Source organism: Muscardinus avellanarius (genome assembly GCF_963383645.1).
Source record: "Muscardinus avellanarius genome assembly, chromosome: 7".
Lineage (NCBI taxonomy): Eukaryota > Metazoa > Chordata > Mammalia > Rodentia > Gliridae > Muscardinus > Muscardinus avellanarius.
In genome coordinates this window covers 56,327,056-56,342,928 of record NC_137793.1, presented here as the reverse complement: position 1 = coordinate 56,342,928, position 15,873 = coordinate 56,327,056, and the positions used below count along the sequence as shown (strand labels likewise).

At 38.5% G+C, this 15,873-nt stretch overlaps 1 protein-coding gene across 1 annotated transcript in view; it reads right to left on the bottom strand.

The window, feature by feature from the left end:
• Positions 1–1,324: 1,324 nt before the first annotated feature.
• The window catches only part of BICC1 (BicC family RNA binding protein 1), a gene marked incomplete at its 3' end in the record, with an annotated part of 354,822 nt that continues 340,273 nt past the window's right edge, over positions 1,325–15,873 (bottom strand). Inside the window, exons 18-21 of the mRNA XM_080698910.1 lie at positions 13,446–13,602; positions 9,249–9,409; positions 6,560–6,659; positions 1,325–1,455 (exon numbers count right to left, since the gene is read on the bottom strand). Coding sequence (XP_080555036.1) covers positions 1,325–1,455; positions 6,560–6,659; positions 9,249–9,409; positions 13,446–13,602 — 549 coding nt within the window. The remainder of the gene's footprint in view (positions 1,456–6,559; positions 6,660–9,248; positions 9,410–13,445; positions 13,603–15,873) is intronic.

Here is a 15,873-nt window from a genome sequence, read left to right as displayed (position 1 = left end):
AAAACCCTTCATAAATCCACAATAAGATGTTTGAAAAGACTCAGAAAACAATGTTGCCTGATTTCTTGAACTTTCACATTATAAGACTCTAACAATAAATCTAGCCACTTAGAAAACAGTCTCTTTTTCCCTTTAGTATCCAGCAAACTTTATAAACTGTCACCTTAGAGACTTAAAGCCTTTCCTTTCTCAACAAATACAAGTCAACTCAAGAAGACAGATATAGTTTAGGAAAGTCCTATGGCCATACAAAAATTATGAGGACCACAGTCTTTCTCTTTTCATAATGGCAACAGTGCTGTCTTGTCAGATGAGTATTTATCTTCTTAAATAAAGTGACAATTTAGGGCTCCAGTTATTGAATGCCATCCATTCTCTACCATAAATCTCTAGTAAATATCAATTTCATCAATTATGTACTGATGCTTATAATATCTAAAAATAAAAGTTTGATATAAATAAATGTCCTTTACTAGAAGTATGCTAAAAAAAACAGCCCCGTACCTTCAAACATTTGTTAAAATCATTTTAGCAATATAGGTGGCAGCTAAATATGATGACTGCAAAAGGTTAATATTGCCAAGTCCATCTGGTCTGTTTTTGCACTGTTACTGTGAACGAGATTCACTGCTAAATGTTTCCAGTATGCTGATATCAATAAACAGAATTGGTCCATAACCAAGGGGATTCACATTTCCCGAAGTCACGAATATTCTGCGTAGAAAACAGTATCCAGTACCATTTCAAATAAAAATGTGACTGGTCAGAAAAACATGACTGACTCTGACCTACCAATATATCAGGTGGCATGAGAGAGAGAGAGAAAGGAGAATTTCCACAGGACAAGAAATTAGAACATGTAAAGTGCTGAAAGACCTCGATAATTATTTTAAAGCAATACCAGAAAATTCTACCTTGATTATTTTTAAGTCCCCTAATACCAAAAGAAAACAAGCAAACAAAATAACTTCTAAGTTTTCTGGCATTCCAGATGTCAACTTATCCTTCATTTTACATAAAAAAAATCAGTGCATATGTTATATAGGTAAATAAAAATAGGAAATAGAGCCCTATTCTCATATTGCAAATCTGTCCAATTGCCACTTCAAAAGAGTAATTCACCTTTGGGATTTTATATGGCAACATGAGAATGTCTTCTCTTTTCTTCATTTCTTGCCACAAAATATAGGTGCGAATAAGATGCTTTGGTCCTGATACCAGCCATCCAGAGTGCTAAGGATATGTGCAGTGAAGGCTGTTCACTGTGAACATCTCCTGTGTCCAATGCTACAGTGAGTGGAGGGCGTGTGCTTCGAGGGTACTGCTACCAGCGGCCACTGACACTAGCAGCATCTGAATGATACTGACGGGGTAGCCTCCCACTGGCTCCACCTTCCAGAAAAGAGGTGCGTGTATTTGGCGGTTCAAAAAGCTTTCTTCGGTTTTTATTTAGTTCTAGAAAGAGAAAGAAAGAAAATTGTTAGCAGTTTCATATACTATAGGATATGGCATTAAAGCTTAGAAAATGGTGACATGGTAGGTTTTTGGGGAAAGCAAGTCTGGTAGCAAAAGGAAAACTCCAGTTAATGATTAAGGCATTTTGAAAATACTAGAAGTCTGTGAGAGGCAGCACACTTGTAGCCTAGAAAAGCAAGGATGGCAAATAGTGTTCATTGTGGTTTGTTAAACTCTCTGGGGATATTTCATTCTCAGAATCCTCCAACCACGTGAAACAGTTTGACCCATCTTACAAGGTCATTGGGGGGCAGCCGAGGTTGGTGAAAGATAATGAGAGGATATACAACCAGCACCGACGATCATTATACTCACCGAACTCATCCATCAGCAACCCCAAAGTAAAGTCAGGTTTGAAAAAAAGACCTCACCTCTCAGACCAAGGACCCTGGAGCAGTACCCTGAAGTACTGAGACAGCCTCCAGGGATTTCCAGCTCATGAAACAACGTATCAGCACAATGTTTCCCTTTAATAAAAATTCAACCTTGCTCAGCTTAGAAAGCTGATACTTGAAAATAACAAATTCTTGAATCCAAATATTCAGGAAACGTGTGGTATCTTATTTTAATCTTAAAGAAACCACAGCACTTAGAAAACAATGTTTAGTTTGTCTACTGTCAAGCATAAAAGTATTAACCAGAGAGGTAAAAAGTTAATTGAAGCAGACTACCTTGTTTTTGACCACACATTCTGTCCTTCACCCCACAACAGATTCTGGGATCATTGATATGACTATTTTTCATACAGGCAGAAAATCAGTTTCCAGTAACTACAAAATGTAAATATCTTCAGATGTATTTAATTTCAAACAGAGTAAAAATATTAAAGAGTTAACTTGCTTAGAGTAGTCTTTTTATTTTTCGGAGTGTGGCTGAAACTTTGTTTTTCAACCACATTCACACATAATCCCTTTTGAATTCTGAAGTTGCACTGTAAGCTATGGCTGGCTATAGCAATGCTAAGGATAAGAATACAGACTTAGCTCTATAACAGGTCACAAGTAGTTATGGATGGCCACCTGCAGTCCGATGGGCCAACACCCTTGACAGTGTACCGTAATGCTTTCTAAAAGCTAAATTCCTGCCCTGCAGAAGCCATAGTGCCAGTGGCAACGCCTCTTCTGTTCACAGATAGTGCTTAGGAAAGAAAGGTAACAGTAATCTATAAGTACACGACAAACATTTTACATTTCTTTGTCCTACTCAAGTTTTCCTTATCACCATCCTCTATTTTATAGATACTAAAACTGATTTTAAAAATAGTTGAAGTCACATGTCCACTCATCTCTATCACCTCCCTATGCAAAAGACCAGTGCTGTGAGCACTGACTACAGAACCAGCCTGGAAATGGTGAATCCAGGCCTTCCACAGCCCACCCCCCTGTGAATAGTATTTCATATTCTTGGACCAAATCTATTTTTTTTTACTTTGAAACAGGGTCTCACTAAGTTGCAGAGGGCCTCACTAAGTAGCTGAGGCTGTCTGCAAACTCTGATCCTCCTGTCTCAGCCTCCTGAATGCTGGGATTACAAGTGTGCACCACCGTGCCCGGCTCCAAATCTATTTTTAAAATAGAAAAACGCTTAAGAACTCTGAAAAAAGGGGTGATATCCTTACAAACAAATGACACATAAGGCATGAGTACTGACAGTTACTGTTTCAAGTTCCTGCAGAATCAAAGGTGGAATGCCAAATTTATCATTAGAAATGCAAATTAGCACTTCAAAATGCAGAAATCAAGATGGAATGTACTTAAAGGCAAATACACAGGAGAGTTAAGGATAGATGAATCTCTTTAAGCACACAGCCTGGGAATGTCTTATCACATTCAAGCCTGTAGACTAGCTTTGGTCTCCATTTTCTCAGGGGAAATAAACATCTTCCAATCAGGAGGACATTTCCATATGACAGAGAAGGAAAAGTAAGACATAAGGCCAGCAACATATGCACTGAGTACATGAAAACAATTGCACAAGTGAAAGCAATTTTTAAAGATAAACGTGAAAACTTTTTTCTGAAAAGTCCAGTCAACTAGAACTTTAAAAGAGTAAAATGGTCATGAGGGAATCCAGCTATTCCCTAAAGATGCAAAGTACATATATAGATATTTTTCCAAATTTTAGGCCCAGATATAAATCTTCCAGAGAGGCTATCCAGGATCAAATCATACTGAAAAGAAGAGATTAGGGCTTTTGTTGTTTTTGAAATTAAAAAGCAAACTCCTTCCTCTGCTTTTTTTTCCCCTCTGTAAGCCTAAGGGATAGTTTTGGGAAAATACCAACCTTTTTCTTTGAAATTCCAAGGTTCACACAATCCTGGCAGCTCTCAGGATCTTGTTGCGGATCTGAACAGAGTCACAAACTAAAAGAATAGGTCGGGAAATGTTAGATCTACCTGAGTCTCTGGCAGGAAGCCTGTCAACAGGACACTAACCTTCCTTTCGCTGAGTCTCTGTACATCTAGCTAACAAATGACCATGCTATTCTGAGAGAGATCTGTAATTTTTTTAAATCATGAAATTGAAAAAAAAGATCTAATTTATTCTTTGGTCCCTCTTAAGAGATAAACTGTATTTCCTGCTGCATTAAAAAAAATCACACTGAAAGACCACCTCCAATTATAAGTTATAAAGTTTAAAATCTTGAATTTTTGAGCAAACTGTATTAACTACAAGACAAATTAGAGTAGGGGCTTCCCAGGTCATCTGTGTCTATCTGGAAATGGAGTATGCTGGGACTGCAGGTGCATGTCTCTGTTATCAGATAAACTGAACTGAAGAAAGAGGCCTTTTGATGAAGGACTTTTCACTAAAAACTTATTACTTGTAGAGAAAATGATTTACCAGGTTCAAACAAATACACTCAACAAAGTAAGGCAAACCCATCCTTAATCAAATGCTTCATTCTGTGCAAAACATTCATAAAGCATCTTAGTCAACATCTCTCATTCCCTTTAAAAGCAAGAGGAGCTGTGAACCCCCCCAGAGAGAGGCAGTCTACAGAGGGAGCATATGCCTTCACTGAAGATGACAGGGGGGATTTTTTTTTAAAAGAAGATTCTAAAACCCAGAGTAAAGGTACTGATAAACCCAGAGCAAAAGTACTGTTGATCCATCTGCAACCTAGGAAAGTCTGCTTGTTACTGAAGCTTTACAGAGTCTGGAATTTTGTATACAAAGAAAGAGCTTAGTTTTCATTATATTGTCACTGCCATTCCATGAAGCTCTAGAGAAAGATTCTGGAGTTTTGGAATGTTCACTTCTGTGGCCTATAGACACATTTCCATAGTATGTATGTGTGTGTGTGTGTGTGTGTGTGTGTGTGTGTGTGTGTATGTATATGTATGTATGTATGTATGTATATATATATATGTGTGTGTGTGTATATATATATATATATATTGGTGAACATGTGAGTTCATCAAAGTTCAATAGTGTAACAATTTCACTTGTAAATTAATAAAATAAAGTGAAAATATATAAAGTTAATTTGAGTCTAGAAATAGCCCTCTGAGGATGAGCTTTAGGATGTACAAAGGAGTTGAAATAAAAGCCTATTGGCTTAAAAAAAAGAATAAGGAAGTATCCTCCTAGTGATATATACTGTTAACACACTGTTGTCATGTCTTTTTTTCATTAAGCCTGATGATTTCTTACATGAAAGCACAGGTCTTAGAAACGGAAGGTGACCTCACACAATCATTTATTCCAACTTGCCTTCAGGATTAATAAACCCTAAACAAAAGAGGTTTGGAAACTCACCCAAGGACTCATGACATGGCAGGGGCAAAGCTAAGGTCTTCTATTTGAATCTAGTGTTCTTTTCACTATATCATGATCTAATGAGCAAACAGGAGTTATGCTCTATCTTGCCGACTGCCATCAATACAGCCTCCTGGGTATACAAGATTGAGGTAGATTTCTAAAGCCCATGTATGTGAAACTATTTATTCATGGAAGAGCTGAACAGCTGCCACTGGAAAGCCCACTGGCTGGGTCTCCACCCTGATTTCAAAGCTTCTCTACCTACATCTGCTTCAGCTAAAAGATTTCTTATAGAGAAGTGGATAGATTGGGCAATTTGCTGTTAAATAAAATGAGAAACCACTGAGGTTTTAAATTTTACTTGCTGATCTGATTAGTGAATGCTGTCTGAAATGGACATTTACCAGTTTGATGCAACTGTTGGCCTCAGGCATAGCCTGCAAATGGAATGCTTTGTAAAAAACTCATTTTCTCATGGCACATGGCTCCTGGCTTCTGCCCTTAGTGTCTGACTGATGAACATATAAATTTGACCTCAGAAGAACCTTACTGGAAAACTTGAAAAGCTAATCTCACACCCTACTGCCAGATTTCTCTAAAAACAGTTTTGAGGTACATTACTATGTATTTGCTTACTCATATGGCTCAATTCTATTCAAATGTGTGGCACCCAATAGATATGTGCAGAGCATTTTCTAATATGTGGAATATGTGAAAGGTGGTTGCTCTCAGGAGGCAGACAATCTTTTCCTTCCTTCTGTAACTGCCTTTTGGATGTTACGTCCTTTTGTGACTCACAAACTTTATTAAAACATTGAAAAGATGAAAAAGCATCAAGACAAATAATGCTGCCAGGTTCCAAGGTATGTTACCCAATCAATGTCCTTTCCCCCCCAGTGTGATGATCTCAGTTGGTGTGCAAGAACACACACATTTGAACATGATATCCAATCAAGAATTATTCACAAACCCACAATTATTGCTCAAAACAATGGCAACAAGAGAATAAACTGTTCTCCCCTTGTATGTTTTGCAAGGGCAGTTTTTGTGAGGTATTTCTGGAGAGATCTATTTTAAGAAACAGAATTGTCCCAAGTTGGCTTTCAGGTACTGCATGGGTGGAGGAGTTGGATATTTTCAGCATTTGTCACACCTTGGCAAGAGAACTCTCTGAACCAAGTCTGGTGATCAATGACTGATGAGCACAACCAGCCCCACCAGCGGAGACACTGGGAAAGCTCCTTCAGATGGTAAAATATGAACTGAGTATTTGTATTCACCTGAGATTGCAAGCAGCATTTTCCTCCTGGCACCAAAAGTAGTGATTCCCAGCTCCTTCAGATCCTGATCTGTGAGAGTGAGGAATGTCTGAAGATCAATCTGTGGGTAAAAAGACAATCTACAGCCAATCTGTCAAGTACTTATTTTCTCCATCATTGCAGAAACAGCTCAATATTACATACCTGTTTATTAATTATGCTATGACTCTTTCCAAAACCTAATGGTAGTGGACAAAGGACAAGGATTAGGAAATAAGGTGGCAAAATGAAAGTGATAGGTCAAGAAGATGTAGTCCAAGCAGCTATGGCAAAAAAGGAAATATAAATGTTGGACATTTTTGTGAACCAATAAAAGGAAGAACACATGTCTGTCTCACTTTCAATTCTGAAATAGTAAAAGATATCTTCATATGAAGGAACTAAGTAATACAAGAGATGATGGAATGTTCCACTGTATTCTACATGAAACTGATAAAGAATGTCCAGACCATCTCAGATCTATGGTTCATTTGGCTTAATCCAGCAGACTATCTCTTAAAATGTCACAGAAGTACTTTTATGAATAGCATAATTGCATTTATTGCTAACAGAACTATGGAGGGAGTAGCCCAAGGGCTCTCCTCTTTCTTTTAGGATAGCAAGGAGCACCAGAAAGGAAACCAACAGTCAAGGGCCTGAATTTGATACTGAATTTTCAATATGCTTACAATAAATTCAAGATATTGAATATATAAACAAATCAATTAAGATATTAAATTTATTGTAAGCATATTATAAATTCACTTAGCAACTTCAATAGATAACATATCAATATATATTACTATTAATCATAGATGCCCATTATTTAACCCTTCTGACAAGCTTATTGCCTTATACCTAAAAGTAATGTTTAGTGTTGTAAGGTTTAGCATTGTTAACTCTCAGTACTCACAATGGCAATGACAGAGTTGGAATCTAAGCATTAAAGACTTTTTTGTGGAATTCTATTTCACATACTCTCTAGTTCCAGTTTCTCAACTTTTTCTTAAAGGGGAACATAATAAATGTTCTAGCTCCTGTGGGTCGTATGGTCTCCAATCAGCTACTTAGCTCTGACACTGTAGCTAGGAAGCAGCCACAGATAATACATGAACAAGTGGATGTGGCCGTGCCCTTATTAAGATTTACTGACACAATTAGGCATCAGCCCTGCCAACCACAGTTTGCTGATCCATGCCCTAGTTAAATGCAATATTAGATCAATCTCTCTGGCTATATATTTGCATGTCATCTTTTTTCCTAGAGTAATTCCTAGGGTAAGAAGTACCTAAGGTGAATTTATCACTATGCTTCTTTACATAGAGAATATAGATAAAATTAAACCCAGATATCAAGGAGTAACATTTCCTTCTGTGTTTTGAGAGGTTAAAACTGTCTGCTCTTCTGCTTTCCAATCAGCCACCCTCATCTAACCAGCAAGACTAAATAGAGACAGCACTTTAGTGGGTTATCCAACTTAGAAAATCCTTAGTCAAACAAACACTAACTTAGATTTAGAGGGAAGAAAATAAAATTAATTCCCTGAAACCCGAACTATTCATGAAAATCTCTCTTTTAGTGTAATAAACAAAAATATTCAGTAATTAAGTTTAATTATTAAGCCATAAGCAATACACTGAATTTATTATGCAAAGTGTCTAATAAAAGTCAATCCTTTGTTAACTGATACTAGCCTGGGAATTCCTGACTTACTAATATATTCTCTAACATGAAAGTGAGCCAACCTGCACCAAACATGGACTAGGTCTTGATTTGAAAGATATAAGATTATATAACCTTTTAAAGGTTCCTGATGGCCAGGCATAGTGGCACATGCTTGTAATCCCAGCATTCAGGAGGCAGAGACTGGAGGATCTTGGTTCTCGGACAGCCTTAGCTGCTTAGCGAGGCACTTCGCAACTCAGTGAGACCCTGTTTCAAAAATAAAGGGACTAAAAAATAGGACTGGGAATGTAGTTCGAAGGTGCGATGCCCCTGAGTTCCATCCCTAGTACCACACACACAAGAAAAAGTTCCTGATGCATTAGGTTACTATGACCTAGTAATATGATAGTATTGTTAGTACAAATCATGCTTGGGGCTTTTTTTTCTGTGCACCAGTACATACCAGGATATTTTTGATCAGTCTGATCAAAGTCTCTGGTAGTGAGGGTTCAGAAAATCTCAGTTCTGTTTCAGTTCAAGCAAAAATCAAATGGCACATTAATGAATAAATGATGTTAAAATGCCAAAATCTGTAAAAATAGACTTCAGCGACTAGGATGGATCAAAAACAGCCATAGATCTTATTGCAGATGTTGCTATTTAGTTCCAAGTGCCAAGTCCTATGAACTGCAGGCTTGATACTGACCTTAGTGAGCCCTAACTCCAAAAGCTCTTGAAAATCAATTAGGTCCTTTGGTTAAAACTGGTGAAGGATAGCAATGGTGTTGTTTTGCAAACATAATTTTCTATATTTCTGCTGCCCTGTGTTTATTAACTGCACCAAATAAGTAAGAAGTAAGATGAAATTTTTCTTGGCAGCAAGAATAACCTAGGAGACTTGAGTGAAAGCTCAGGGAAAGCATAGTTGCCTATCAATGACTTCCTTCTGGGGGTGGGCATCCACATAGTCAGAACAAAGATGTTCAGGAAAGAAAACATGACTAACCTCTTGTTGCTGGAAGACATCTGTGTATTTGCCCAGGCCCAGTTTGCTGAAAAGCTCTGGGAGGTCAGAGCCTTTGAAAGAGCTGCTCAGGTTACAGCCATTGCTTCCTGTCAGCGAGGAAATGCAATCCATGTAATTGCTACTGCTTAGATAATGTTCCGCTGAAAGGCAAAGGAGAGACAGGCTAGAAGTGTAAATGCCCAAAGAGAACATGGTTTAATTAAAAGTGTTTTTGTGTGTGTGTGTGTGGTACTGGGGATAGAACCCAGGGGGCTTCTACCTCTGGTCTACACTCCCAGACCTATTTTTATATTTTATTTGGAAACAGGATCTCACTAAGTTGCTGAGAGCCTCACTATGTAGCTGAGGTTAGCTTTGAAACTGCTCAATCCTTCTGTCTCAGCCTTCTAAGTGCAGGGATTACAAGTGTGCGCCACCACATCCAGCTTATTTAAAAGTTTTAAACATCCACATATTTCAGATTTCATTGTTTAGCTGAATGGAGCAGGAGCTGTAGAGACACAGCAATCTATTACTGAAATATTGGCTTTTCATTAAGGAAATGCTGATAATTGCTTTCAGGGAGGCTCTTGCCATTTATAAGTTACACTTGCGAAACAGCAGCAGTGCCTGTGTGGTACATCATATTCTCTTCAAGTATCCAGACACATTTTTTATAATTGATTTGATGTGAGTTAAATAAGGAGTTGGAAGGGGGAATCTCTGGGAGCACAGTAAAGGTATGGAACTTAATTATAAGTCTAGGCTCTGTTGGATGGCATGATGGTCTTCTATATTCATGTGCTTTCCTTTGGTCAATGAACTATATAATATCACATATAAATATCATTTCCCAGGAAAAATATAACTTGGCAGCAAGTACACCAAACGGAGCACTTCTAAGACTGGGAGTGATATATGAAATGATAAAAGAAAATGATGTTGGATTTATGACAAATCTCTCTTGGGAAAAATTCTAGAAGTGCATCTGATCTTGTGGATAAAAGTGTCAAGACATTGTGGCTCTAAGTCAAGTGATAAGGCTAGAGAATGGACCTTGAACCAAGTCAGATACTTCATACCACCTACACAGACACACACACAGACACACACAGACACACACACAGCTCTGAAGATGCTAGCAGAGCTTTGTAGCCATACCTGCTTCCCAAACAACAACTATCTCTCAGCTATATGGGAATCTGTTCTTTACACCGTGAATGCAGTTTCAGGAGGGATTCCTAGAGGGGTGAGGAGAACACTCACCTTAAGCCAGTCAGATCCCTCAAATCTGCCCTAAGGATCCAAATATATGCCCAATCTAAGAATCTTGTTTGTACTGTTTCTGGTGCCAGTAATGACTGGTTGTTTTCATGTCTCAACTGAGATGTCTTCTGTATATCTCAAATGGAAGAAATTTCTTCATAAGGTTTCTTGTTCTCTTAAAAACAGATGTTTTAGCTGGGCATGATGTTGCACGCTTGTAATCCCCGCGCTTGGGAGGTTGAGGCAGGAGGATCGCACAGGTTCAAAGCCAGCCTCAGCTACTTAGTGAGGCTCTCAGCAACTTAGTGAGACCCTGTTTCCAAATAAAGTATAAAATAGGTCTGTGAGTATAGCCTGGAGGTAGAAAAGCCCCTGGGTTCCACCCCTAGTACCAGTACCACCAAAACAAACAAACAAACAAACAAACAAACAAACAAAAAAACAAAACACACACACACACACACACACACACACACACACACACACACCAAAACCAAAATAAAACAACAGATGTATTAGGCCTAGAATGAAACCCTGAAATAACAAGTCCTGAAGCTCTCTACCATCTAAAGGTGAAGGAGTGGTCCCCACGTCCTCAGAAAAAATTCAGGACAGGTGACTAGTGAGGTGCTGGGTCAGAGTGGACACAGGCAGGGTGCGGTGAGCACATCAGAGTGACTATGAGCATGAGAACACAGAAATCCCTGGCAGACAGACCAGATCTTTTATTGTCCAAAAATAAATTTACTTTCTTTGGAGAGAAAAAGGTAAGCTACCAAAAACTACACTTAAGGAATTTGTAATAAACAGGGATGCCCAAGGAAAGCTGAAGCTTGGAGCCCAAATCAAAGGTCATAAGAAAAATTATCTAAAACTGTGCTGTTCAGTATGCAGCCTTTGGCCTTATTCAGTTATTAGGCGCCTGGAATGTGGCTAGTGGGAAATAAAATATTTTACCAGGCTGGGCATGGTGGCGCACGCTTGTAATCCCCGTGCTTGGGAAGCGGAGACAGGAGGATCGTACAGGTTTGAAACCAGCCTCGCTGGCTTAAGAGACCCTGTTTACAAATAAAAAGTATAAAAAAAAATAGGCCTGGGAGTGTAGCCCGGAGGTAGGAGGGTTTCCAGGAACCTCAGTAACTAACACACACACACACACACCAGTATAAAACACACTACAGATTTTAAAGACTTTTTTATAACAAATAATGTAAACTATCTTATTAAGATAAATTTTTTATGTATGTTGGGCTAAGTAAAAATTTTTATATAAAGCCTGGTATGGTGGTGCATGCTTGTAATTCCAGTACTTGGGAGGCTGAGATAAGAGAATCTCAGTTTTGAGGCCAGACTCAGCTACTTAGTGAGGCTCTCTGCAACTCAGTGAGACCCTGCTTCAAAATAAAGAATAAAAAATAGGGCTGAGGTGTGGTATAGCTCAAAGGTAGAATGCCCCTGGGTTCAATCCCCAGTATCACACACAAAAAAAATTGCATATGTCTGATTAGTAAAAATTTAAAGAACAGATGTCTGAAAATAAAATTCCTAGTGATAAATGTTTATAGTGGCTCATATCTTTCCTTATGTTTTTTGGTCTTAACTGATAGTTTTTACATCCTCTTTTATATTCCCTCTACTCTTAAAATATCTGACAAAAGCCAAATAACTGGAATTCTTTAACAATTTCTTTTATTTAATGAGTGTCTATCTTAACCCTTAGCTTCAATTCAATTGTTTAGTACAACTAATTTTAATTAACCAATACTAAATGAAGGGAAGGGAAATAAAGATATGAAAGAATAGTTTAAAACTGACTTACACTATATGGACTGAACATCATTTCCATCTCTGGACTTGCACCTAGCACCACCTACCCTGCAGCCCAGTCATACTATCAGGGGTGAAGTGTCCAGCCAGTGAAGAATAGCAAGTCTTCAGGCTACTGTTAATAGTACACTTGGGAATGAAAGAGTTGTACGTGCTTTCTTATTTAAACTTGGCTAAAAACACGGTTGGTCTTTTCAAACCTAGATTCCTGACAACACAGCCGACTGGAGTGATGGTAACAACTAGTTGTTATCAAGTGTCTACTGTGCTCATATTGACTATCTTCCTTCAGGTACTCTTCACATACTTCAAGCTGCGTGTTTGGGAATTCAAAAATTATCAAAAACCCAGAAAGAAAGCAACAGGAACATACTGTGTGATGACTATGTCAATTCTTGTCTGTTTATCTATCGATATGGCCCAGAAGTATGGGTGTCACTGCTGTCAAAACACTGGTGCATGCTGATTCTGGCTATATTTGCTCAGATGCTCAAGCTCTGAAGTGATTCTTTTCTTGTTTTTATCTAACTATATCTTTTTAATTTACAAAACAAATCCTACTCTTCACTGTTAACAGCTACCCACTGGCCATTCTTTCAGTTGCCCAAGATGCTCATTTGTTATTTTTCTCAATGGCTTTCTTATACCCTTGTCTTTTCCTTGTCATCTGGACATCTGTGCATGTATTACTGATTCAGTCCCCAAATTTTACTGAGTACAAATCTCCTAAGTCTCAGGTTACTCTGCTAGGTGTTTGGGGAAAAAAAACAAGACATAGCCTAACAGAATGCCTGGCAAATGGGCATTCAAGAAATGTTTATTGAATAAATGGTCCCTGACTTGTGGAGCTCAAATTTTATAAGGACAAACTGATAAAGTGAATAAATCATTACACTTCAGGATAACAGGTGTGCACAGAGAAGCATGTACAAAATACAATGAGGAGAGAGCCACGTGATGTGCTTTCACTGGGAGAAACGGAAAGCTTCACAGAAGTGGCAGAATGTGAACCACACCAAAAACTGTACTTCAACATCACCTCAAACCAAGAAAAACATTTATAACTGCTTTTGCCTAAAAGTATGAATAAAAGTCAGAGCTCACTTGATTTGTTTTGTTTACGCTTTGGGCTGCCAATGGAAGCTGCAAATTCACTATGACTTGTGGGTCCTATTCCATTTCGGTCTCTCCAGTTGTCAGATTCGCTTCCACTTCCCAAGTGCTCACGACTGCTGGACCTTGAGAGGGACATTGATGAGCCCTGGAAATAGTCAAAACCAGATAAAGAAATGTCTAATAAAGTGGGATTCTCATGATGGGAAGAGAAATGAGTCCAAAATTACACCATCACTATTTGCTTTCTCTAACACTGTGCACTGATTCTCAGGAGGAGCTTGTGGGATCTTTTGTCTGTGGGCTTTGGTCCTCCAGCATATGATAATATACACAGTGGATTATTTTTCCACTCGTAGGGGGGAGATGATTATGAGAGTATCTAGCAGATTCTGGGAGTCCTCACTGTAATAATTCTGGGAGAAGTGGCTGCTGAGATTCCTCCTTATTTTTTTAGGAATCACAAAGCAAATTTTCTCTCTGGCATTACAGAGATTCTTTGCCTTGTTTCATACAAGGAGGATAAAAGGGCTGAGGTGCAGGTAGATAGAATGTTTTGAGAAGAATCAAACTCCTAGCCCAGCAGTCCAAGGATAAAGACAAGTCTGGCATACTTTCCCCCAAACAAGTATATGACTTCACCATTAAATTCTAGATGCCTGGAATAACTTACCTTCTTAAATTCTCCAAAATTAAAATTAAAAATAACAAATTTAAACATCTCAAATTTGCAGTTACTTTAACCATTTGTTAATCATTGTATTTAAGGTATTCAGTACTAGAGTAACAAAGTCAAGATTCTCTAATTTTTCAAAGATTTATGTTCACTGCATAACTCCAAGATAATCCTTTACTGTTCACTTCAGGAAACTTACTTTGCTCACCCTGTGGCAGCATGACCATAGCTGACTATGACTGGCTGTAAATGCCTCCATCTTTAGCATCATAATGCCCCAACCCCCAGATTTTCCACACACTTCAATATATCCTTTGTAGGTTTTTTCTTTTTCTCATTCTAAATGTTAGATTAGCCTAGAGTTGGTTCTAGGACCCCTTTCTTCTCTATGTACTTTCTCACTAGCTAATGTCAAACCTCTTTCAAAGCTCAGTGAGACCAATGATTCCCAAGCTTCTACCACTACATTTGACTGATCTATTGAAATTCATAATCATAGAGCTGCCAATTATAGCTACTGCCAAATCTACTACTTTCTCTGAATTCCTAAATCCCAGCAAGTTACACTGTCATCCATTTGTACTAGTCCAAATATCAAGGGCCATTTTTGATTACTTCATCCCCCAACACACCCTAACCACTGAAAAGTTCTATCAATTATCTCTAATTCACTGCAAATAAAACAAGACTGACATTTAAAAATGCAAATTAGAACAAATCACACCTTTTTGTAAAGTTTTGTAATGTGCTTGCAGAGTACTTTACCATGGGTGGAGGTTCTCCACTGTTGGACATCACTAATGCTCCATGATCCTGTCTACCTTGTGATCCAAGAACTCCCCGGTTAGATCTGACTTTAAGGTGATCATGCCAGATGCTCCCTAGGCCCAATACTCATGCCCAAGATTTTCACAAGGTTGGCTCTTGTGAAAATCTTGAAATTCTTGTCAACTAGGTTTCAGAGTTTGAATGCCATATCTGCACACAAGGTCTACTTTTAGCTACCCAATCTAAAGTAGCCTTGGTTTTATATTTATCAGGGACTTTTACTTTCTTGTTTACTTTTTTATTTTATCTTAACTACCAGAAAATATCACAAAAAAGAACTTTGCATTCAAATAGTGTACCTCTAGTGCTTAGAAATGTATAGAACACACATAGTAATTAATATTATACAAGTACTGAATGAACAAAGATTCCCAGATCTCTTCCCTACATCTGTGGAATGCCTTTGCTGACCTTTGGGATATAAGACTCCTGAATCTCCCCAAAATAAATTTTCCAGTGAAAGTATCTTTAATATTATACTTGCCAGGCATGGTGGCACACGCTTGTAATCCCCGCACTTGGGAGGCGGAGACAGGAGGATAGCGCAGGTTTGAAGCCAGCCGTGCTGGCTTAAGAGACCCTGTTTTGCCGGGCGTGGTGGTGCACGCTTGTAATCCCCGCGCTTGGGAGGCAGAGACAGGAGGATCACGCAGGTTCGAAGCTAGCCGCACGCGCTGGCTTAGGAGACCCTGTTTCCAAATAAAAATGTAAAAATAGGTCTGGGAGTGTAGCCCGGAGATAGAAGGGCTTCCAGGAACCCCAGTACCACCAAAAAAAAAAAAAAAAAAAGAGACCCTGTTTCCCCAAAATAAAAAAAGTATAAAATAGGTCTGGGAGTGTAGCCTGGAGGTAGAAGGGCTTCTAGGAACCCCAGTACCACACACAAAAAAATTATACTTAATCCAAAATCAATCC